A 26422-nucleotide genomic window follows, 5' to 3' on the forward strand; every position below is an offset into this window, starting at 1 on the left:
GACCGTCCCCTGCTGCTGCGACAGAAGATCCTCCTGAAGAGGCAGTCGGATCGGAGGATCGATGGCCATGTTGAGCAGCTCGGGATACGAGACTCTCCGTGCCCAATCCGGAGCCACAAGAATGACTTGGGCCTGGTCGCGCCTGATCTTCTTCAGCACTCTGGGCAGAAGTGGTATAGGCGGAAAGGCGTACGACAGACTGCAACTCCACTCGTGACAAAAAGCGGTGTCGAGCGAGTGCCGCCTTGGAAATTCCAACGCGCAGAACTGATGACATTTCACGTTCTCTTTGGTGGCAAATAGATCTAACCAAGGCTCTCCCCACTGTTGAAAGAGACCTTGCACCACCTCCGAGTGAAGACGCCATTCATGATCCATCATGCACCCGCGGCTGAGTTTGTCCGCCCTGGTGTTCAGAGAACCTGCCAGGTGTTGAACCTCCAAGGAAATGCCTTGATGTTCCAGCCATGTCCAGAGGCGAAGGGTCTCCTGACATAGGGTCCACGACCCCACCCCGCCCTGTTTGTTGCAATAACACATGGCAGTGGTGTTGTCCGTGAACACCTGCACTACTCTTCCCCGGACAGAGGGTAGGAATGCTGTAACTCCAGAAGGTTGATGTGAAGCTTGGACTCCGCCGGAGACCAGAGGCCTCTGATCTCCGCCTCTCCCATGTGGCCGCCCCATCCCCGAAGGGAGGCATCCGTCATCACAGTGTGGTCTGGTTGGAGAAGGGAGAGGGATCTGCCATTGACCCAATCCTGGTTCGTAAGCCACCACTGCAGTTGTCGAGCAGTGCCCTCCGAGATCTGGACGCAATTGGACAGATTACCCTGATGCTACGTCCACTGGAACTTCAGGTCCCACTGAAGAGCCCGCATATGCCACCTGGCATAATCAATCAGCAGGATGCAGGAGGTCATCAGGCCCAGCAGCCTCAGGGTCATTCTGACCGAAACCCGGCACAGAGGCTGAAAGATCGGAATCACAGCCCGAATATCCCGGACTTGCTGTTCGGGAGGATAGACCCAAAACTGCGTCGTGTCCAGAACTGCTCCGATGAAGAGAAGCTTCTGAGAGGGAATCAGGTGCGACTTCGGCACATTGATGGAGAATCCCAGCATGTGAAGGAGGTCGGCCGTCGTCTGGAGGTGGGAAACGACTGCCTGGGGCGAGTCCGCCTTCAACAGCCAGTCGTCGAGATAGGGGAAGACTTAAACCCCTGATCTGCGCAGATGAGCTGCGACCAACTGCCATCCCTTTCGTGAACACACGAGGGGCGCTGGTAAGGCCAAAGGGGAGCACGGTGAACTGAAAATGCTCGTAGCCCACCGTAAACCGCAGGTAACGCCGGTGGGCTGGCAGGACAGGGATATGAAAATAAGCGTCCTGCAAGTCCAACGCTACCATCCAGTCTTGCGGGTCGAGGGCAGACCAGACCTGTGCAATTGTCAACATCTTGAACTTCTCCTTCCGGAGAAAGCGCTTGACGTCCCTGAGGTCCAAGATAGGCTGTAGGCCCTTGTCCTTCTTGGGAACCAGAAAGTAGTGGGAGTAACAACCACGACCTACTTCTGGGAGGAGGAACGTGCTCAATGGCTCCCTTGGCCAAGAGAGCGTACCTTCCTGCTGGAGAAGGGCAGGATGATCCTCCGACATGTGGTGGTATCGCGGTGGCATGGCTGGAGGGGTAGTCTCGAAGGGGAGGGAGTAGCCCTTTCGGACTATTTGCAAAACCCACCTGTCCGAAGTGATGGTGTGCCAGTGGGGGAGGTGATGGCGAATCCTGCCACCCACTGGCGTTTGATGGGCCTGAAAGGTCGGACTAGGAGGGTTTGGAGGCTGCTGCAGAGGGGGGGGTTGGTGGACTGTCCTGCCTGCCGGCCCCCTAAACCACGACGTTGGTTCCCACGTCCCCGGCGCGTGAAGTTTGGGTAACTTGCTGCGGCCTGTGGCCCTAGGTGGGACATAGCATGGCACCCCTTCCGTAGCCACGAAAGGGGCGAAAAGCAGACAGCGCCGGACGGGAGAAGAGGCCCAAGAACTTGGCCGTAGCCCGTGAGTCCTTGAAGCGCTCCAGGGCGTTGTCTGCTTTGTCGCCAAAAAGGCGATGGCCATCAAAGGGCATGTTCATCAAGGTGTTCTGGACATCCCCTGAAAAGCCAGTGGACCTCATCCAGGTGTAGAGGCGAAGCGCTACCGACGTTGAAATGGTCCTGCCCAGAGAATCGGCGGTGTCCAGTCCACATCGGATCGTAAACTTGGCTGCATCTCTCCCGGCGGCGACAACCTGGGAGAGCATGTCTGGGCCTCCTCGAACACTGAGGCAGCACTTGCGCCACCATATCCCACACTGAGTGTGACTAACGGCCCAAGAGACATGCTGTGTTTACGGACCGCAGTCCTAAGCTGGCGGAAGAGAACATTTTCTTCCCAAGATGGTCCCGCTTCTTGGATTGCCTTTCCGGTGGAGCGGTAGAGAAGGCGCTTTGGAGGTTGATGCTTGGACCACCAAGCTCTCCGGGGTGGGGTGTTGGGAGAGGAAAGTGGGGTCGCCCGGATCCAGGCGGTGGCGTCTGGCGATCATCCTGTCCACGGGAGCCCCTGTGTTGGGCCTTGACCAAGTGCCCAAAAGGACGTCGGCGAGGGCCTCATTAAACGGAAGCAGGGGCTCCGAAGAGCTCGCCGCCGGTTGAAGCACCTCAGTCAGGAGGTTAGTCCTGACCGCCACTGTAGAAAGCTCGAAGTTGAGAGGCTCTGCAGCTCTACGCAAGACCACAGCGTATGATGCTCCCTCCTCCGTAGCCACGGTAGGAGGAGACAACATACCAAGGTCGGGTGAAGTGTCAAGACCACTGGCATCCCCCAGTTCCTCTCTCCAGTCCTGCTCTGCATCTAACTGGTCAGTTAAAGGGTCAGCTGACCCTTCCCAGTCCTCCTCGTCTTCCTCTGGGGGCCACTGTTGTTGGAAAGGGACCCCAGAAGTGAGCAGGGGCATGAAAACCCCACTCGGCACTGCATCCGGCGTGGCCGGTCCGACTCCATCGGGGTCAAGACTGATTTGCATATGGCCATGTCTAAACTGGGGTGGTGTAGTGGGCAAAAGAACGATGGATTTAACCCAGATCTCTTGACTGGGGGAGAATGTATGCATTGTCAGCATTCCGTCCATCATTTGTTTGTTGTAACGCGGTCCGACTCCATCTCCACGTTGGGAAGGAGGCTGGGGTCGACCGGCGTTGAGCAGGGTAATGGTGCCATCGGAAGCGGTGCCGGTGGAGGTGTAATGAGGCCAACTGATGCAGATCCGGATCCAGGCCTGGTTCCAAGGGGGGGCCTGCGGCGCCGGGACCGGAGCCGCTGGCAGCGAAGACCTAGGCCCCCCAACCGATTCCGCGGGGCCCGAAGTCACACCGGTGGTGGCGGTCTGCCCAAAGATGGTATGCATCCCCTCGTACAACGTATGAAGCTCAGCTGGGGCACCACCCGCGTGCCTCGTCGGGTCGACCGACCGTCGAGAAGAAGGCAAAGAGCGACGATGCTTCTTCGACTTCTTCTTATGCTTCGACTTACCTGACCCCGAGTGCGAAGATTTCAATGACTTCGAGTCGGAATGATGGTGGCGCTGCGACCGGTCCCTCGACCTCCCTCTCGACCGGGACCTCGAACGGCGCGGAGCCGACTGTCGTCATTCAAGCAGCTTTCGGGACCGTTCCCGCAAAGCCTTCGGCGTCAATAACTGACAGTCGGAGCACAACTTGGGGTCATGGTCGCGCTCCAGGCAAAAGAGTCACACGCGGTGCGGATCCGTCACTGACATCAATCGGGTACAGGAACCGCAGGCCTTAAAACCAGGCATCCCTCGTGCACCTGTTCGGATTCGGACACTTGAACCAAGACGTCGACAAAAGTAGAGAAAAACAGTCAAAAAATGACTGAGGTACCGCTCTACCCGGATCTGCGCTGGCTGGCGCAGAAAAAGAAAGAACTGTTGTCAGTGCACGAGGGCAGTGTCTATGTAGCTGCTGCGACGTCATCCCGGCGACCACGACACCGACGACGAATGCGGAGCCGACCAACGCCACCTTCCGACGAGCAGAGGTACTGCTGAGGAAAAATCTTTCCGGATCCAGTCTGACGCCTGGAGGTAATTCTAAGGTAAGGAATCTATATCTAACGTGTTTCTTTCAGTTAGTACACTATTGAGCTTACATTAATGATGGCTATTTAATAAATTGTTCAGAAGGCCCCCCGACCAATCTGTTTTTAGACTTCAAGCCCTTCGCGTTTTTTTGTGTGCAATTTCTAGGTTTAATATCTTCTCCTTTAGCCAAGAGTCTGATTATACGCTTTCGCCTAGGGACCCTCCCATTAAGATAGTTTCCTCATAAATGGCACCAGGAACAAGATTCTACTATATGTCCAGCGTGTGGCTTGAGCAATGAGAATGAGATACACATATGTTTTTTTGTCCGGAGTATTACAATTCTCACTGCAAATGGATTCACCCTATTTGTCGAGAAATGGGAAGATCTAGACACCTGGTAGCCTTCAGGGTCCTAAAAAGCAATACTGCTCCCAAAATTTTATTTGCAGTGGGTAGGTTCCTACAGGCAATCTGGTACAAGAGAAGCAAAATTGTAAAAGCAGTTATCTAGTGCTTGAGTCTATTTCTTCAGTACCTTTAAAAAATTTAAATTTCTTACGTTTTTATCTATGGTATTCATATATTTTTAAATTGTGAGAATTTTAATAGGAAACTGTAATTGTCATTTTTTGCCTTTTGCACATGACAGTTGGCTGTAATTTGCACCGCCCCCGGTATGTTTCTTTTTAACACTGTTCTACCTCACACCATCTCGGCTAAACTGTTGTTTTAAAAACTTCTAGGATGATACTACCGATGTATTACCTCGCTATGAAATTGGACATTGTGTTTTGCATAGATTATACTATAGATTAGGATAGAACCAAAACATTTATATATTCTCAGGGCCAAGATGAAGTATGCATGAATTGATACTGTACATTTGTTGTTTTTATGTTTCATTTTAATTTTTACTGAGATTTTTCCTTTTTCCTGTCTGTGCATACTTTGATGGTTTACGATAACCAAATAAAGTATTATTAGTACAAGTACTAAACCAAGTCAGTATCTGGAGAGGTATCAAGTCCACCGGCATCCACCAGATCCTCACACCAGGTGTCCTCAGTGACATCTAGGGCTGGTAATCATCAGGGTATAGTGGCTCCTCCCAGACATCCCAAAGTGCTAGCCCAATAGAATAGGGCACAGACTCCGACCTAGATGGTCTGGGGCCGGAATCGGCGTCGAATGATGCCCATTCGACTCTGTGTCGGAGTTAGGGATAAGAAAAGGGACTGCACTGTCGGTAAACGCTAGCGGCTTAGGGGACATAAACAGTGGAGTCGGCACCAGGGAAGGTTGAGGTGGTTAACAGGTGCCAGTACGGATCCCTCCATGAATCTAAGTGGGTGCCGGGGGCGAACCCACTGGCAGCAGACCAGTAGGGGCCCCCCTGAGCCCACATGGCTTGGAGGCACTCCAGTATGGATGGACCACCCAAATATGAGGTGCATGGCCTCATAAAACTCATGGAGTTGGGCGGGTCACTCCAGCTCCTGGAAACTCTGGGAGGCGCGGAGATGGCACATGTTCATCCATGGTGCCACAATCAAATGCTGACGCTACCTCATCTCGTCGGATGGCTTCAACGGATGGGGCATAGTCGAAGACCTCTTCGACGTCTTGTTCTTCTTCTGCTTGTGGGGCTTGCATGAACACTTGGACAACTTCAACTGCGCCGAAGAGCGACTGGAGTGTGTCTGCAGCGTATCGCGGGACTTCCTCTTCACCAGGATCTAGACTGTCACTGCGTCGCACATCGAGCACAACAATGGACCAGGTGGTGGCGCCATGGTCGCTCACGAGGCACCAAAGGCAGACAAGGTGTGGATCCGTCACGACATTTGTCGGTGACAGGCTCCACAGAGCTTGAAACCAGTCTTCCTCGTGGACATCCCTGCCACACCAGGAGATAAAGTCACAAACATCTTCAACAAAAGGCTCCAAATAGGTCAGTCTAGAAGTTACTGGGGTAGCACTCCTCCAGGTCTGCATTGACTAGCGCGGAAAGAAAAGAGATTATGTCAGAGCTTTAGAGTGGCGCATATATAGGTACTCTGCACATCACTTACGGCATGGACGACGATGCCGATGCCAAGCGGTGCCGAATGACACTACCTACAGACACACATGGCTACTACTCACAAAAAAGTCCAGATCCTGTCTGACGCCGGAGGATAATTCTAAAGTAAGGAATGTGTGGCTAGAGGTCTCAATCAGAACCAAAAGAAACAACAATAAAAAGACACAAAGGTTACTACAGAAAAACAGTTGGGGGGGAAGGAAGTCCCATCATGAATAGGGCTAACACAAGAGCTAAAACGAGCCAAAGAGGCCCAGGACCCACTCTGGATGAGCAACAAAATAGAACAGAGGGAATACATCTGCTGCAGGGATGGTGATCTTAAAAAGGCAGATTCTATTCACTGTATCCCATCTGGAAATCGTTTTTTGTTTTTTTTCTTACAACGTAATTTTATTTCAGGATGCCATTAGACTTATTAATCCATAATGAAGATCCTGTAAAAGAGGCGTGGACCTCATGACTACTACCACAATCTCACTGAACTTCATTGGAATCGGATTCCTTACGATGCTCTTAGAACTCCACTTCCAACAGATATGGGAGCAAGTGTGTAAGAATCTTTGCATCACAGGTATCCTACTGCTAAAGCCTACTCCACTTATACTCATAGGCAGTGCCACTGGATATTAGTAATTCAGTTACAAATGCTAGGAAGTTTCCGGACAGATGGGAAAATTCACAGGTAGCATGCAATATCTTTTATTGTTGTCATTTGCAGCATGATTCTCCTGCTCGGTACACTCTACCTGTGTAAATAGAAGGTCATATAGCTATCAAATACAGAAAGAAAATAAATTACTCACCTGCAAATGTGGTTATCCAGTATTGGTATCTTCCATAGATTCACATGCCAAAATCATTCCCTGTCGTCGAGATGGGAGTCCCACTGTAAAATATTCAAGCAGTGCTCTACAAATTTCATAGGCTATAATGGCCCTAAACCATGTCAATAGTTACCTTTCTATGTCCTTTAAAAGCACCTAATGTTGGAACGCAGCCAATCAGCTGCCAGCACCCTCTAGAACACTCTCAGCAGAGGCAGATTCTCTCAGATATTGTAAGCACAATTGGGAAGTAAGAATCCCAAAAATTAAAGAGAACTACCTCTGTGTGGAGGAGGGTAGATTGCATGTGAATCTATGAAAGATACCAATATTGGATAACCGCAATTACAGGTAAGCAACTTATTTTCTTATCGAGTATTGAGGTATTTTTCACAGGTTCACATGCCTGAATTAGAATAGCAAGCAGTCCCCAAATTGTACTGTCATTGGAGGAAGGAGGGAGACATGTAAGGCATAACCCTAAAATATAACAGTGACATTTGTAACAATGTATATACTCTCTCAAATTCTGGACAGCTTTTAAAAAGATGCCTAGAAATGAAACATGCAGCGCTAACATACTATATTATTTAAGCTGTATGCAATGAAGTGTTTAGTAAAATAAAATAATAGAACAATTAAAAGTGTTTCGCTTCCAGAGTTATACAAAAATGTACATCAGCAACAGATCGCATGCAAAGGTGTGCGTTTTAAGTAAGACATAAAATTCCTTCTAACAAAGAGGCGCACCTTAACTGAAGAGATGACTCAGTACCGCTTGGCCAATAGCTGCATCCTTACGCTGAGTAGATTGGAGACAATAATGCTGCGTAAAAGTGTGGCCACTTTTCCATGTCGTAGCACGGCAAATCTTTTCTAGTGTTACTCCAGCAAACAGAGCTGCAGATGTAGAAACTGCCCTGGTGGAGTGTGCTTTGGTTCTTCTTGTTAAAGGCTTGTTAGCCTTGCCATGACAGAACTGAATTGCAGAGGAGACCCATCTGGCAACAGTGGCTTTCGTTACTGCTGTTCCTTCTCTGCCTTGTCCGTAGGCCACCAGCAACTGATCTGTCTTTCTTATGTCCTTTGTCTTATGCAGGTAGAATTTTAAACACCTTTTAACATCCAACGTGTGTAAAGCCTGTTCTGCTGGACTAGATGAGTTTGGAAACAAGGCTTGAAGTATTACTGGTTCATTGAGATGGAACTACGGCAGGACTTTTGGTATAAAAGTCGGGTTAGTCCACAGAGCTACACAGTTATCAGTGAAATGAAGAAAAGGTTCCTTGACTGTAAAAGCTAGGATCTCTCTAACCCTCCTGGCAGAAGTGAGAGCCAGTAGGAGGACTACCTCCAGGTGAGAAACTTGAGCTTTGCTTTGTGAATTGGTTCAAAAGGCTGCCTCATTAGCTGTGTGAGGACTAAGTTGAGCTACCATTCAGGAGGGGGTGCACACACTGTGGGAAAAACACAGAAGAGGCCCCTCATAAATTGCTTTATAAGGCTAGAGGCACAGAGAGTGCGCATTTGAGGAGATATCCTATAATGGGAAATCACAGCAAGGTGAACCTTCATCGAAGAGAAAGTTAGACCTGCCTTTGCCAAAGAGAGGAGATGTGGTAAAATCTGTTCAAGAGGAACTTGAAGCGAGTGCAAGTTGTTTCGTTGGGAGCAGAAACAGAATCGCTTCCATTTTAGGCGGTATGTCCGCTCTGGATTTCGCAATAATTTCCGTGCACTCCTGCGATATATCCAAGTCCCTGAATTGTAGGAACTCAGGAGCCATGCGTGCAAATGAAGTGACTGCGGGTCTGGATGGTACACTTGCCCATCTCTCTGGTCAGAAGAGATGGAGATGGTTGTAGGCATATGGGACTTGACTCCAACAGCAAGAGCAAGAGTACTGACTGGGCCATCATGTTGCTATCAGGATCAGATGACAGCCTTCCGTCTTCACCTTGGTCAGTACCCTGGGAATTACCGGGATGGGGGGGAAAAAGTATAAGCATATATCCCGGACCATCACATTAAAATGGCATTCCCCCTCGCCCCTGGTAGAGGGAATCTGCTGGCATAATACTGCCATTTGGTGGTCTCTCTCGTTGCGAAGGAGGTCTAAAGCTGGTTTTCCCCACGTCTGAAACCCCCTGTCAAGCTGGGACTGTTCCAGCTCCCATTCGTGACAACTGGAGTGTGTTCTGTTTATGTGTTCTGTTTAACGTATCCGCCAGAGTATTGTGCAGACCTCAGACATGCTCGGCCTTGAGTGAGATCCCATGTGATGTTGTCCAATCCCATAGCTCCTACGCTTCTAGAGATAGAGAGATGGATTTGGTTCTCGCTTGCTTGTTGACGTAGTACATGCTGGTCATATTGTCAATACGAACAAGCACGGAGGAGCCTGCGATCCTTGGTAAGAAAACCTGGAGAGATAGGAAAATGGCTTTGAGCCCTAGCCTGTTGATGTGCTGATGTTTCTACGCTTAGGACCATTTGCCCTGAATCTGTAACTCTTGCAGATGGCCTCCCCAGCAGTCCATGGAGGCGTCCGTTGTCAGTATGAAGTCTGGGATATTCTGGAGGAAAGTAAGGCCCTTTACTATATTTGGCACATGAAACCACCATCGCAGTGTATCTACCATGTATGCTGTGATCTGTACTACATCCTCAAAGAGTCCGGAGGTTTGCTGCCATTGCTTTTGTAGCTCTTCTTGAAGAGGCCTCATTCTCAGTCTGGCTAGTGGCACCAGATCTATTGTTGAAAAGCACATCCCTAGGAGCGACTTGTATGTTCGCACAGAAACTGACTTTTTTCTTGATATGCTCTTCGCCAGTCTTTGCAATCGTATATGCCTTTCGTGTGATAGGAAGGCTTTGCATTGGATGGTATCCATGGACGCTCCCAGGAATTATACGACTTGACTTGGATTGAACGAACACTTTTCTTTGTTTACAGTGAGTCCCAAAGTCCTGAACAATTGAAGGCAGGTGTGTGTAGCTTGACTGGCCTTTTGTGCTGTTGGTGCTTTGAGCAGCCAGTCGTCGAGGTATGGGAATAGCTGGAGACCTTGAGATCACAGGGCTGCTGTTACAGGTGCCAGGCACTTGGTAAAGGTCCTTGGTGCCGATTTGAGGCCAAATGGAAGTACCTTGTATTGGTAGTGGGTACCAGCCATTGTAAATCTTAAGAATTTCCGATGTTTCAGATGGATGGGGATATGAAAATATGTGTCTTCCATGTCGAGTGAGGTCATGAAGTCTCCTTCGTTTAGACCATGTAGAATCTTGGAAAGTGTTACCATCTTGAACGTCTGTTTCTTGTGAAACTTGTTGAGATTCTAGAGGTCCAATATTGGTCTCCATTCTCCTGATTTCTTCTTCATTAGGAAAAAATTAGAATAGAAACCTTTCCCCTTTGCGACATCAGGACTTCCTCTATTGCTCCCTTGACGAGCATGACCAAAGCCTCTTTGGTAGTAAGTGAAGACGAGGGGGAGGGGCACCTTTGGGTGGAGTAGTCGGAGGGCACTTAGAGAATTCTAGAGTGTGACCAAAGGTGACAAGGTCCAACACACAGAGGTCTGTTTTTATTTTGCACCACTGGTGGATGTGGCTGTAAATCACAGGTTGGGAGGGAGGGAAGCTAGTACCCGGACGTGATCATTGCTTCCTATTAGAGTCACAACCTCGTTGAGGCATTCATTTGCGGCCTCCCTGGCGAGAGAAACCAGCTGTAGATGACTGACAGTAAGACGGAGGATGTGTTGCATCTCTTTTATTTTATTTGTCATTGCTGTTTTAATTACTTGTTGCCCTTTTAATTATACTGTGTACTTTCAACTATGGCACATGCCTCACAGTTATGATTACATCACTTGGAATGTGAGTTGTGAATTCTTCTTGACTGAACTCCTGTGGTTGCAGTACTGTGCTCATCTTATTAAATTGAATAACTTTTCCAACTGGATCTCAAGCCTTCATTATTTGGATTTTTACACTGGCGACTTAGCATCTGCGGCATCTGTGTTTCAGAGATCAATGTGTCATCTTTTTAAACAAATGGAATCGTGTGTGAAATGTTTCCAAGACGACATTTTAATCTACTCGGCTGATGAAGCAACTCATTTGGAACATCTTAGGAAAGTATGTGGGACACATAAAGATTTTGGTCTCACTTTGAAAAGGAACAAATGTAAGTTATTCAAAAAATCTGTTGAATATCTAGGTCACACTCTCTCAAAAGAAGGTGTTGTTCCCAAGAAATCACTGGTTGATGCTATCCTCAGAGCACCTTCTCCTGACCCTAAAGATAAACTTCTTTCCTTTTCAGGATTGTGTGAGTATTATAGTAAGTTCATAAAAATGTTTGCCTCTAAGATGGAACCTTTGAGAGAACTAACGAGGAGAAATGTTGAATTTGTTTGGGGTGAGAGACAACAGGAAGCCTTTGAGAATATTAAGGCAGAAATGATTGCTACTCCCACTCTTAAACCTTTCTGCATAGGAAAAAATTGTGTACTTACTGTTGATGCCAGCCTATATGGGCTTGGTTGTGTGTTGTCCCAATGTGCTGGGAAGGATGAATGGAATGTGGCTTTCGCATCATGGACGTTAAATAGAAAGACGTTATGCAGTGATTGAGAGAGAATTATTAGCGTGTGTCTGGGGAGTAGAGCATTTTAGGAACTACATTTGGGGTGCACGATTTGTTTTAAAGACTGATCATAAGCCTTTGATTTCCATTTTATCTCCTGGTGGTGGTCTAAATGCCACAGCACGAATAGCAAGGTTAATTTCGAGGTTGCAGGAGTACACCTTTTCTGTTGAATATGTTCCAGGAAAAGTGAATATCACTGCTGACTGTTTGTCATGTCTTCCTTGTGATGTAAGTGATACTACAGATGATGAAGAAATTGTTGCAAGTATTCCTGATTTTGTCAAGAAGATTTAGTTCTATCCCAGAGGAAGTTTGGAAAAAAGCCATGAGTGAGGATAATCTATTACAGCAAGTGGTTGAGTATATCAATGTAGGATGGCCTTCCAAGAAGGAGATTTCTGATGAATTATACCCATATTGGAAAGTCTCAGATGAGATTTTTGTAGAAAATGATTTCATCTTCAGACAAGGGAAGTGTATTCCACCCGTATCATTGCGTGATTCAATATTGTCTTTGAGCCATGAAAGCCATGTGGGAATGTCTTCTATGAAAAGGTTCATCTGGTCGGTGTTTTGGTGGCCTAGCATAGATAGGTATGTTGATAGAATTGTGAGGGAATGTCCAGAATGTGTTTGCAGTGAGAAGTCTCTCAAGTGTAATCCTGCTCCCCTTATTCCCGTTAAGTGGCCTGATCATCCATGGCAAAAGCTTGGGATAGACATTGCTGGCCCTTTCAATTTTTTACCACAGGATTGCAGGTTTGCATTAGTAATCGTTAATTACCACTCTAAATGGCCAGAGGTGAAGTTAGTTCCACATGTTACTACTAGTAGTGTTATTCTTTTCTTAAAAGAAGTCTTTGCCAGAGAGGGGAGTCCAGAAGTACTTATTTCAGATAATGGAGTACAGTTCAAGTCTCATGAGATGGTGGAGTTTTTAAAGATTCATAATATTCGCCATGTTACGACATTTCTCTATGAACCTCAAGGAAATGGTCAAGTAGAGAGGTTTAATAGAGTCCTCAAGCAGGACATTGTTTGGGCACGTAATTATGGTACTGAATGGAAAGTCAAATTGAGGGAAAAGTTATGGTTGTATCGTATAACCCCTCATTCGACGACAGAAGTTTCTCCGTTCCGCTTACTCAGAGGTAGGGATCTAGCGTCAAAATTATGTCCTTTTCGGTTTAAAAAAGCGATAAAAGTCCAGTCCTCTGAGTTAGACAAGAAAGGTCTAGCTAGTAGAATTGAGGAAAAACAACTGAAGAGTAAAAATCTGTATGATCTTCGCATGAAAGTTAAGGTACCTGAGTTTGCAGTTGGAGATTTTGTGAGAATATGCAAGCCAGGTATTCTTCTTAAGGGTTGTAGCAAGTACAGCAGGCCTGTAAAAATTGTCAAAGTCAATCGCGATAGTGTTGTCACCCAAGGTGGACAAGTTTGGAATGTGAGGCGTGTTTCCAAATGTGTTATGTTTTCTTCTTAATGATTTGAAGGGGGAAAATGTGTTGCATCACTTTTATTTTATTTGTCATTGCTGTTTTAATTACTTGTTGCCCTTTTAATTATACTGTGTACTTTCAACTATGGCACATGCTTCACAGTTATGATTACATCACTTGGAATGTGAGTTGTGGATTCTTCTTGACTGAACTCCTGTGGTTGCAGTACTGTGCTCATCTTATTAAATTGAATAACTTTTCCAACTGGATCTCAAGCCTTCATTATTTGGATTTTTACAGGATTGTATGTCTGCCGGTATTGTGATTGGTATGGCTTATACTGTTGAGCTCTCTGGTAACCTCCCTTGTAAGGGGTAAAGCCTCTTCCTCTAGCTCCTCTGAAAGGTACCTTTCTGTATTGCAATGTGCCCAACAATTTTGCAGTATCCGTGTCAGTCTTGATCGCCAATAATGCTTCATCAATATGCTTTCCGAACAGGGACTCCCCATCGAAAGCCATATCCTAGACTTTTGTCTGCACCTCAGGTCTTAAAGTGGTTGCTTTCAGCCATCCTTGTCATCTGAGCAAAGCAGCTCCCGCCAGCTGTCAAAAGCCAGTATTGGCTACATCATGGGCACAGTCAATGGTTTCCGAAGCTGCACGCTGTCTTTCTAAAAGTATCTTCCGTGCTTCTTGTCTCTTGTCATCGCGTATAAGGTCTATTAAACATGATATATTTGACCACATCTGGTGGTTGTAGCGGCCGATGATGGCAAATGCATTTGCTGCCCTGATTGTAACTGTGGCCATAGAAGAGAAACGCTTCCCTAGAATGCCTATCCTGCGCCCTTCCTTATCAGGAGGAGAAGTGATAGGGGTAGAGTGTTCGTGGAACGTCTTTGTGCCGCTTGAGGGATGACCGAGTCCAGCTTGGGGTGCCCAAAGAGGCAAGATGGAGAATCCTCTGGCGCCTTTTACTTCTTCCCAATAGGAGAGAGCACCGGTGGTATGGTTGCTGGTGTCTTCATCATTTTGATGCCTTCCCGTCATATATGATCTATAATTGTTATGGAGTGCACCAATTTCCTGGTGTCCTCTTTAAAATTATATAAAAGCATTCGGTCTGCTTGACCGTAATAGGCAGATGAAACCTGTTGGCTGCTCTCTGCATTAAATTATGGAATCCTCCAATATCCTCTGGAGGAGAATCTGATGGGAGGGGAAGGTGTTGGTATGATATAATCCTCCCAAGGATCCAGAGCAGAGATTGGATCCGGCAGCTCACCTTCCTCTCTATCTTCATCTCAAGAGGACGCATCAGTGTGCCAGGGTCTGTTGGCCTGGGATCAGGAACATTTACAGGTGTTGTTGGTGGCTGAAGAGCTGGTGTACCTGGAGGATCTGTTTGAGGTATCGGCCTGTCTGGCTGATCCTCTTGCGGCGGAAACCGCTGTCGGTAATCCGCCAACATAGCCTGCAGATCCTGTATATGTGAAGGTGGCAGATTGGCCATGTCCCTGGTGCGTGGCTCCGGCTGAAAACCGTATGAATGGTAACAGTGACGTGGAACCATATATGCCAGCTGATAGTATTGCGATTCGTCAGGGTAGTCTTCATCCTCTTCATCGTCATAGGCCTGACATATTACGTGGAGCTTAGATGGACTGTGAGCCACACCATAAAGACCATCATCTTCATCATCATCATCATCTTCCACATAGCCCTCTAGCAGATTTGATGGGATTCAAGGTGAAACCTTACTGCATTCCTGCATGGTTGGACGTAACAAAGTCTTGGTCACTATGGTAACCTGAGTAACCCTCATCGTTGGTGTTGTCATCGACTGTACAATCGTCGACGATGTCGTCGTCAACAGAAGTGCAGTCGTCGTCGATGGGACACTCATCGAAGAGTTAGTCGTCGACAAGATCTTTGCCGACGGTATCTGAGTTGATGGGGGAGCGTCGACGGTCTTCGACGATGATGGAGTACTCGCCATCGATGGGCTTCTGGAGACTCTCCTAAACAATACCGGAGTCTGGATTGCCATCGTCGTCACTGCTGCCATCGACAACGGCATCGACGATGTAACACTCATTGTCGTTGACAAGTGAGGGAACGTCGTTAACAATGATTTTTAAAGAGATTTCTGCCCCACAGGATTTGAAGAGGAGGCTCTTCGGTGATCTCCTTCCTTTCTAGATGGTGTAAAAGGCACAGACAACGCCTGTTCTGAGGGGTGTTTAGCTCCTTTGTCTTTTTTTGAAATCTTGATTTCCTGGGAAGGTTTATGATGTTTCCTACCTTCTCCTGAGGAAATGTCTTTAGTTATGGCCCTCTTATGAGATGTGGAGGATCTCTCACTTTCCTCCTCCGAAAAAGGCGGCTGGTGCTTCGTGGTTTGAAGCCACAGCAACAACCGTCCCTCTCTATCCTTGAGTGTTTTAGACGAAAAGGTGTGGCAAATTTTGCATTCTCTCACATCATGCCTTGGGTAAAGGCAGTAAATACACTCCTCATGTGGATCATCCACATGGACTATTTTCTTGCCACAGGTCTTACATGGGCGGAAAAGGCCTTTCTTGTCAGACATTATGTCAAGAATTGTAAAAATTGTAGAAAAACTGAGGAGCACTCAGGGAGACTCCCTTCCACACGACGTGCGGTGAAAATCTGATATAATCTGCCTCTGCTGAGAGTGTTCTAGAGGGTGCAGCTGATTGGCTGGGTTCCAACATTAGGTCCTTTTTTAAAAAGGACATAGAGAGGCTACTTTTGACATGGCTTAGGGTCATTATAGCCTATAGAAATTTTGAAGCACAGCTTGAATATTTTACCGTGAGACTCTTATCTCGACGACAGGGAATGATTCAGGCATGTGAATCTATTAAAGATACCCCGACACTGGATAACTTGCCTAACTAACCACAGTCCAAAATGATTTTCACAACTCCCTTTTTAGTAGTCCAGGGTTTTCACGAACATGAAAAATAGAATCTATCAATATTTGTTTTTAACATTTGTCTTACTTCTTTATTCATGTGCCCATCTTTAAATCAAGAAATATCTACCTACAATGGCTAGCTGCAGAAGCTCACACAGATGGAGATAGTAGGAAGCTCATTCTTCTTAATCAGTATGGTACAGACAGGCTAGTATTAAATGACAATTATTGGCACTACAACATAAAAGCCTGAGCCAGACACTAACCTTTGTTTTTTCGACAGTCATAACTTTCTTCCTGGCCCTGCAGTGAAGAAAAGAGCACATGAGCAGGTTAACAGGTATGTAACAGCTACACCGGATTTCTAAAAAGGACAAAAGTAATACTCACTTCTTCAGTGCTGGATGGGAAGTGACTCGTCTGCTCTCCTTGAATAATGTCCTGAAAAACACATAAAGGACAATAAGCAGTGGATACTTCTCCAACATGTGGCATTCTCACACAGAGATCTGGCTCTCGATACCAAGTACTCACCTTGCCTGCATCCAGCCCTTGGGCCACAGAGGCTTGACCTCAGCATCCAAAAAAGCTTTCAGGTAGTGCTCTAGGGATTTGGTTTTCCCGATCTCAAAGCAATCAACTTTCATCTTCACTACACACGAAAGCAGTTCTCTGTCAGCAACAACAACAACAAAAATAGAAGTGAAATGAAGGTGATCTTGTGACATGCATGCAGAAGAATGATTAAATGTTAGTAACTCTGCGAAAGGTAGAACTTAAGTCTTTTAAGTGACATGTCCGATAATTAGACAGTAATGAAACTTTTAAAAAAAACAATAAATACTGAACATGGGCAACTATGCTCACACTGAGACTCTACAAAATGTCCCACTTAGAGTCCTTACTTTAGTACCTTTGACTCAAGCAGCAAGTGGAATTAAACTCTGGGCTCACATATCACAAATATCAATATAACTCAGTTTTGTGCTTCAATTGTAATGAACGAAACGGGTCTTACAAAGATGTTCGAATCTTGGTTCGTTAAAGAGGTGATTACAGAATGTTGGTCTCTATGGCCCACTAGCCTCCTGCAGTCTGATCTGTACTGATGCATGAAGGGACTTGCTCCCATTACAAACCAAGGCACTGGAGCAATATTGGTGCATAAAGGCCAACAAACCCATCATGGTGAGGTTACTTGCTTCTCTAAAAATAAGAGATCATGTCTTTTTTTTAAAAACATATTTTATTAGGGTTATTTCACATCCATTACACTGTATGACTTGTCTCCATAACAATCTGTATTGGTATTTCGTTATACATGTGCAAATATTTGTTCATAGAAGCACTGGTACATCGTTACTGAATTCGTTATAATCCAACAACATAATAACTTCCATGGTTTACATTTTCACATGTGAGAAAAAGAGAAAAACATTTCGCACAGTTTATCCCCTTAGACATCCTTACTGTATCTTGTATTCACTATTGTGTGCCGTGTGAGCTTCCCCTTATTTTATCCTACCTAACAAAACTAAATAAACCATTAACTACGGAAATAACTCAGCCCCCCTCCCACCCTGTCAGCCATGTCATTAATTCACTCATTGGCAGCTAACGCCACTTTCTGTACATTACTCTGTGAGTTCTCAACTCTAGCTATATGCTGTATCTGAACTATATGAACATTGCGTCCTGAATGTACTGGCAGCTGTACTATTATCGTCTCCATATTTACAGTGCAATATTACATTTGTCAAATTGCATGTATATCTGTCACTTTAAGTTCTTCCATCAAAACATTCCAATCCAATGAAATAGGTTTTTTCCTCAATCCACATCTTTCTTCCCTCTGGATGTCTACACCCTTCACAGTACCCCAGCGGATTGCAACATCATACCAATCCTGGACCACCGGTGCTTTCCTCGCCTTCCAGCGTATTGTTATCGTTCTTTTTGCTATTATTAGCATTAGATAAAGGAAGCGAACGGTGGGGTGCCCCATGTTGCTGGTAAGGCCTAGTCCCAAAAAACAGGATTCTAAAGTGCTAATTAGCCTCCCAGGCGCTAGAGTTGCTAATACGTTGTGTATTGTGGACGAGTAATTTAAAATTCTTGGGCAGAACCCTAACATGTGCCACAGATCAGCATTTGGCTCTTGGCATTGGGGGTACTCATCAGTTGCATCCACAAACATCACATGTAATCTGTGGGGGGATAACTAAGCCAAGTGTAATATCATCAGTTGTATGAACTTAAATTTGGGGTTTCGTGCCACCTTCTTAGGGTATTCAAGAGCATTTATGTCTAGCTGGGTGTTAACCAGAACACCTTCTGTATTGGAAACCTCCAGTATAGGGGTCACTTCCTGAGTATTTTTAATGATTCTTGCTAATTGCGGACCTGCCCTATCTGCTTCCGCATTCTGCCTTTGCGTATATAGTCTATAATCCAGTATTCTAAGATCTTCTAATAACTCAGCATGCCGTATGTGAGCCTCCTGTAATTCTTCCTTTCGCTCGTTATTAGTCAATACCTCTCTTTCTAATGCACCCAGTCTGTTTTCAGGAATAACAAATCATGTCTTCAAGGGGTTGTGTCTTTTTTGCTGGAGGCAAGACCCTCCCCACCCTTGTGTACAAAACTGTAAAACAAACAAGAGTACCAAGGTGAGATCCCGTATTTAATTCCTCACATTTAACTATCTGGTCTAGAACACAGATAGCAAGATTTTTTAAAGGTAGCACAGAAGTTACAGAAATCTTATTGAACGAATATGGAAAAAGGGGTAAATTTGAATTCCCAGCCGGTGGTGCTATTGTTTTGATAAAAGCTGCTCAAGTCCAGAAGAAACACCCGATAGTGATACTAGATTCCTATCACCATTCATCAAGATATCGACATTAGGAGTTAAACTGACAGACATAACAGCAAGGTTGTATGATAAAATATGTAAAGTCAAAAATATCAACTACAAAATATAGAAGACAACAATCTCAAGATAAAATAGGTGAGTATATAGAGTTGTAACAATTAGATATAATATTAATTTTAAACAATATATTAACTTTAAAAATATTACATTTTCCAAAATATACTTATATCAAAAATATATAACAATTTATAACTTTAAAACCTAAATTACAAATATATACTTTACAAGAATCACAAAAAATAATAAACATTTGAAAAATAAAATTATTTAAATATAAAAAAGAAAAATATGAATAATTAAATATAAGTGCAAAGGAATCTCAAGGGCTGCTTTAACTGTTCAGGGATGGTTGTGTTTTTTAACAAAAAGTATGTGAACTGCTTTTGTAAAATTAAAAAAGCATGGGCATGTGAGGCCCTATAGATCCCATCCACTTTGACCTCAGTTTACATGTAGCTGTCTATCAAGGTGAGTCGAGGGGGTGACAGGGAGGAGGTCAGCAGGGTCACATTTAGATGCAGAGCTCTGATCATCCCGGCTCCTTGGTCCGCAGAGGAATGGCCCAGGAGAAAGAGCATAGTACGATCTCTGAATAGTGTCAAACAGATGGCCCATACGAAGCGGCGATATATGGGGGTAATTGTTTAGTTTACAAATGACAGATACAGCTTGTCCAGAGAGAGGCCTTGAGATAAGTGGGGAGTAATTTTCTTTTTTTTTAAAGGGCCTTTAGTGCAGCAAGTGCAGTGGCACTGATGCCAGGGTTGTGAGAGGCCACCACACCACAATGGTGGCTGTCTTACTAGCAAAAACGGGATGGGATACATTTTCCTTGCTAGCATTAGGGACAAGGTCACCCTTGTGCACAGGGAACAGGGCTGAAGCAACATGGGGTGAGATAGACTTTTTCCCCTTATTTTTCAGGCATCCTGATTTGGCCTCAGGCCAAGGAGTCATGGCCCAGTGGAGTGGGAAGAGGACATAGCCTGCTTTGCAGCGCTGGAGGTATCATTAGTCCTGCAGGTGCCGTGGCACCTGGACACCAAGGTGTGAAGGGCCAACTAAACCCTATTCATGGCTGTTTGCATTAGGCCCCAGTACACATTTGCTGTGCCAGTGTTTCTTTGGTCTTTGGACCCATGGCCCAACAGAGGTGAAAATTGAAGCAGAGGAGATATCTTAGCTGGGTCTCAGAGAGATGGAAAAAAATCGGTGAGGCAAGATAGGGGCCCATGTTTTTAGCAAAAGGCAGAGTTGACTGCCTGATTCGCAAGGCAATATCTATCAAATTACTGACAGCCTTTACCAAAGGGGCACATGGGAGGCTCATTTTCCTTGCTAGTGTTGGGGCAGAGGGTACCCTTGCTGCGGGGGGAGGGGCAACACATGGGAGCTAATTTTTTACTGAACGAGACAGAGTCTGTTTCACTATTGGAGGGACGGCCAGGCTGAGGGAAATGGGTGAAAGAGGTAGAGAAGACAGAGACAGCCTGCTTCACAGAACCACAGGTACCACTAGTGCAGCAAGTGCAGTTGTAGTGGAACCCAGGCTCTCACAAAACCCCAATTAGGGAGCCTAGTGTTTTTGGTCAGTTTCTGTTTTTGTTTGATATATTTGCACTTTAATAAATTTCACTTTTAGTGTGCATTAATAGCTACAGCAAAATAACCCTGGAATGATCTCCTTGTCTCTGTCTCCTGTGCTCAGTCCTGCCCCTCTTGCTCCCCCTATTCTTATCAAACATTTTTGGAGGGGGGGCTCGACTTCAAAACATTTTTCTTACGGGGGCTCAGAACAAAAAAGGTTTGAAGACCCCTGCCTTTAGAAGAAGGAATTGGTGGTTATGAGCCCATCATTTATGTTTTTACCACTTAGCTCCAAACAGAGCCTGATCCCCAAGGATGTAACAAGGAATTTCAGCGGCATAATGGAAGCAGATACAGTGGCAGGGTTTTATACTGAAAGAGGTCTGAGGCTTCGCTCTGTTTGAAACGTAGCACATCAGTGTTTATACTTTGACCAATGACAGAGATGAAAACAGGATGCTGTTGGGAATAGCAGATACCCTACAGACTAGCAATAATGAGTGTGAGAAGTTGGCCTGATATATGCTGTCCACTAGTTATAGTGGGCACCTTGTATCAGTCCAAACTACCCCTTATTGGTTATAGGTTAAAGACAACCTTTATTGAAAGCTATCCTAGTGGTAGCTATGGAGAGCAGCCTTCAAGTCTTTAAGGAATATCAAGCAGCTTGTTTTACCAGTCTATAATCTCTTGAGTCCCTAAATGAAAGATATCCACACCAGGTATATATATAAAATATATGTATTTATTACTAAACACACCCTCCTAGTCTGTTTATGAAACTAGAGGTCAAAACACATAAGTTACACTTCAATAATCACAGTAAAATAGCACAAATATACGCCAGGCCCTAGGGGCGAGCCAAACCACATACTAAAATAGTGGTATAAGAACCACGACTTAACTAGACACAAGGCCTAGAGCCTGTAGAATCAATGGGACCCCAAGGAACCACCCAAAATAACACAGGGGACCCACGGAGGCCGTGTGCAGTGTGTGAACACAGCCGCAAGCTCCTGTTAGCTTCTATGGGGAAAGTCGTGGTGAGATTTTTAAAGATTAGGGTGTTGTGGCCCACAGACGGCGCAGAAGAGCACTGTATGTCACGGGGCGAAACACCCGCGGTAGACGGGAGTAATGGGAACTACAGTTCCAAGGGCGCAATGCGGGCAGATGCTCATGACGTCAGCGCGCCCGGCGCAACAACGAAGAAAAGGAACATCCGGCATCAATCGGGTGCCGGTTATTTTGATTTCCTGGTCCGTGTGAGAAGGAGTGCGGTGATCTGGTAGGGGTGCACAGCACCGACTTACATTTCCTCGCTGACTTCATTTCGTGCTGTAGTCTTTGATTCTCCGGTTTGGCCAACTACCTAGGCCATACACGGTTTAGAGGAGCGGAAAGTATTTGATCCCGTTGGACGCCTTCCTAGGCATTGCGGGGTCGCGAATTCCGTGTGACCGTTTCCTGAGGTAATACCTTTGCTTGAGCCAGCTAAACCACTTTTACTGGGCTGTGTTTTGTTTGTAAGGTCCGAGTGAGGTCTTCAAGAGCCCTCGTTGATTACTATCAGAACATTGTGATAGAGAGGCTTCACCGGGACATTTTGGGCTCGTATCAGGTTAATTGTTGACACTGCCCAAGACGCATTGGAGCGGTGAAAGGGGTTCGTACTGAACCCGTGACAAGGGTTATTGGGAGCTACGAGGTTCTAAGCCCCGCTGCACATCATTTGTTTATTTGTACTTCATACAGGGGCGGTGAGGTGACTACTGGCATACGTCCTCCCCCCCCTGTACAGACAGAAACCCAGGATTGGTGGTATGTACCTTAGCCAAGGGAGCTAATACGAGTGGGGGATTATAGAGGGTGTTAATACGCAGTCTAATCAGTGTCTTTTCTGTAGGATTCACGAATACCCAGCTCCCCGGTTATCCAGGTCTCCCAGTTCAGGAGTACTTTATTTTCTTTACAGGTACAGCAGGGGAGCTAGGGGAAAACAATGTGACAAGGGACCTAGGGGTTGTTCTAACCACAGCGTACTGTTTATTTCTCTTTCAGGTCTCCCTCCCTGCAGTCCCCTTCCTTTCCTTCCCTCGCCTGATCACCCTTCTGTGTCTGTCATATTTATATACCAGACCAAGGGGCTATTGGGAGGTGGACCCCTTACAGCATCGTGCGACCCCGAGGACAATTGGACGGCGACATAGGGACACTTAGAAATGAATCAGGACCAAACCCTTTTGGACTTAGGAAGTTCTAGGGCTAGCACCCACGGGAGCACCGGAGTACTCGTGTTACCTCACCCAGGGAAGCCGGGTGCATAGGTGTCTTTTGGTGTCGGGTTGCGGCGTCGATTTCAATGGGAACTGGCGAAGAAGTGCTGCTGCCGTGAAGATGCGAAGTGTCCGAAGAGATCCAAGCCTGGATCGAGGATGAGAAGAACCTGAAAGCAGAGGGGACAGAGTCTGAGTCACTAGCCAGTGACCAGGAAGGTGATGAGCAGATGCCCACCGATGTCGGGTGATTTCAGGTGAAAGAGGTGAAGCTTGACTCTTCAGCCACGAGGACCAGGAGGTGTCGAGGACGACCAGGAGCTGGATTCGAACTGTCCCACGAAGGATGTCGAGTACTGCAGCGTTGGTGCCCGGATTGGACGCAACAAGCCTTGGCAACAGCAACCCACACAGAAACGAGAAAGATCCTTCGGTGGAGACCAGCAAGGTCTGTGGGACTCACCACTTGGTTGGGAGTCAGGGCACGTCTGGAGCAACCAGGGAAGCCCAAGGAAATACAAAGTTACCCCCTCATGGACCCACCAGTCAACAGGCCAAGGATTGCGAAGGGACCTCGAGACGAAAGACAAAATGGCAGCCCACGGGTCACTCGGAATGACCAGGCCGACAATCTTCGGTGGATTCAGTGCTCGAGGTGGGGGCTACAAGTCAGTCCAAGCATGACTTCAAGAGATGTCGAGAAGTCAATGCACTTGCAGAAATGCACGGTGACCAGGAGTTCCGGTTCCACGCTACTCACGAGGGCTGCGGGTCTCAGCTTTGCTGGGGACTTGGGTCGGCCTCTGAGATGTCTGGAAATCCTCTTCCTGGGCTGAAAATACTTCGGAGTATGGCGGGAGCTTCTATAATGCAGACCGGCAAATTGCTTTGTTGGTGCCTACCAAGCAGGGGAGTCACTCCTTGACCCCAAGGGAGATTTCTTCAGTCCTCTGGTCTTGAGCAGAGCGTCGAAGGTCCAGGATTCAGCTTCAGAGTTTTGTCCAGGGTAATCTAAAGTCCTAAGGACTGGGGTCCCATACTTATACTAAGGTCGGGGGTTGGACATACTCTGGGGACTCACCTGTGGGAGGGTTTGGAAAGAGGGGTGGCTACATCCATTTCCTTTGTCCAGTTTCACGCTAGAGCAGGGGCTGAAAGCCCTTGAACCGGTTTGAGCTGGACTATGCACAGGGACACCAAATGTGCCCCCAGTGCAGGACTTCAAAGCACTCAGAGAGTGCTCCCACCCAGCCCCAATACACATAAGCCTGTCTGGGAGGTGGTTACACCTCCCTGTGACAGGAAACCTATTGTCCAAGCCTCCCCTCCTGGAGTTTTGGTAAGCAGCAGGAGGCCAGACCCGTGTCTGTGGCTGCAGCATCCATTTTGTGATGCCAGGGCTCTATTAAGTTTCTACTGGGTATACCAGTGCTGCCATGTCTTTCCCTCTAGAAGGGTGGGATCATACTCCCACACCAGTTACTGGTGTGGGGGTATGATTTCAAGGTGTTTGACACCAAACACAAAATGTTTCTGTGCAGCCAGTCTAAAGTTAGCATTTACCGTTTGGTTATAATGCACTTAAGAGTATATGGTCAGGCTGCACTACTGACAACCCCGGAGAAGAGATTCAGAAGGCTGCAGAGGGGCTCAGCTCATGCCTGGGCACCCCCTCACATATAACCAAGCAGTCTGCCTTCAGGATTGATAAGGCCTGCCATAGGGGTGACTGATAGGTTTGTATGTGCAGTATATGGTGAGAAATAGTGAACCTATATCTCAGTAAGGGGTGCATGCACCACCTTACCCAGGCTGCAGTAGCAGACCTGGGGTGTCATTTTGGGTGGCTTTCCAGGGGTGGCATAATACATGCTTCAGCCCCTGGTAGGCCTCTGGGGTACCTATGCCCTGGGTACATAGTATACCATATACTAGGGACTTATAAGGGCACCTCAGATCCAATCTGAACTGTACCTAAAGTACATGGAATCATTTTAGAGAGGAAGCAGCTAGGCTGGGGCTCTGAATAGCAGGGTCCCAGCCAGACTAAAGTCGAAAAACAGTGAAACACCAGCAAAAAGTGGGCGTAAACATGTGAAGCAGATCCTACTCTCCTACAATGAGTGGCCAAATAGGTACTTTACTCTGCTCCTATATTCCACTTATTTTCATCTGCGAGGAGATTCTGCCATAAAGGGGAAAAATAAAGGAAAAGGGAAACAGCATTTGGTAGTCAGAGACTAAGGCAAAAAGGTCACTAAAGAAATCATTGCACAATCGGAATTGTCCCTGGAGGAAGCATCACAAACTTTGATGTTGAAAACTTCATCTGTGTGGTGGCCCACATTGGTGTATAAATCTTCCATAAAATAATGTGTTTGGGGAGTGCTTCATTTGAGCTGGTGGTTTCTGGTGCTCAGCACCGGCACTTAATTGTCGATACCGCGCGTATGACAGTCTGCCACATGGTGGCGCTGTCTGTTTAATTTACAGATGAGCACTACAGCAGTTGTATATCAATTCAATATACATAAAAGAACACGTTACTTACCTTCAGTAACGCCTTATCTGGTAGAGACAGTATCTAGCTGCAGATTCCTTACTTTAGAATCCTCCCCAGGTGAGAGACTGGATCCTAAAAATATTCCCACAGCACTTCTGCGCGCCGGCAGAGGGCGTCATGCGACTCCACATCGACGTCATCCACTGGATGTGACGTCAACGGAGTCCATATAACCCCCTCGCCGACGTCAGTTTCTTCCATGACTATTTACCACACTTGAAACGTTGAGCCAGAAAATTAAACTGCATATTGAACAGCGTGTTTAAACAAAAGAAACTCGTGTCAAAGAAATACCGAATTCCTAAACAAAAATTCAGCATATGAATATCTCAATAAAAATCTTGAAATGAAAGAGAATTCTTATGTTCAATATCACTGGATTCTCCTTATCTTCTTTTCTCTTTTATTTATTTATTTTAAAAAAGATGAAGACAAAACAATTGAGACCAAACAGGACTCAGTTCGCAGACAGGGGTGGATGGGAGGGTCGTTAAGGAATCTGCGGCTAGATCCTGTCTCAACCAGATAAGGTGTCACCAAAGGTAAGTAACTTGTTCTTCTGATAGAGACATCTAGTCACAGATTCCTTATGTTAGAATCAAATGCCAAAGCTATACCATCTCCGGAGGAGGGCCTGCGACCTGTATCCGTAAGCGGTCTCCTACTAAAACTAACCGGGCCAGGAGTGGAGAATAAACCAGAAACTCATGTTAATATAGGTGAGCAGTAATATACCTAGCCATATGACTTCCCCAGAAGTGGTCATAGGTAAATAAAGCAGCAAGACATTTAATCTATGGGAAATAACTTACCCATGTCAGTAAGACCAAACAGCCTTAAAAGCTCTCACCTCACCATAACTGTGGACAGACCACACTAACAAAAATTATAAGACAATAAACTATGGGAAAGGTATTACCAGTGGCAATACGACTCTAACCATCTGGCTATATACTCAAG

The 26422-nt window shown here is 46.2% G+C and overlaps 1 protein-coding gene across 5 annotated transcripts in view; it reads right to left on the minus strand.

Moving 5' to 3' along the window:
• The window catches only part of UBN1 (ubinuclein 1), a 1063877-nt gene that overhangs the window by 124100 nt on the left and 913355 nt on the right, over positions 1 to 26422 (minus strand). For all 5 annotated transcript variants that reach the window (XM_085632215.1, XM_085632217.1, XM_085632216.1 and 2 more), the window contains 3 exons: positions 16636 to 16773; positions 16492 to 16542; positions 16368 to 16404 (listed from right to left, as the gene is read on the minus strand). In XM_085632215.1, the coding sequence (XP_085488341.1) occupies positions 16368 to 16404; positions 16492 to 16542; positions 16636 to 16773 (226 nt within the window). The remainder of the gene's footprint in view (positions 1 to 16367; positions 16405 to 16491; positions 16543 to 16635; positions 16774 to 26422) is intronic.

Source organism: Triturus cristatus, chromosome 10, assembly GCF_964204655.1.
Source record: "Triturus cristatus chromosome 10, aTriCri1.1, whole genome shotgun sequence".
NCBI classification, from domain to species: Eukaryota; Metazoa; Chordata; class Amphibia; order Caudata; family Salamandridae; genus Triturus; species Triturus cristatus.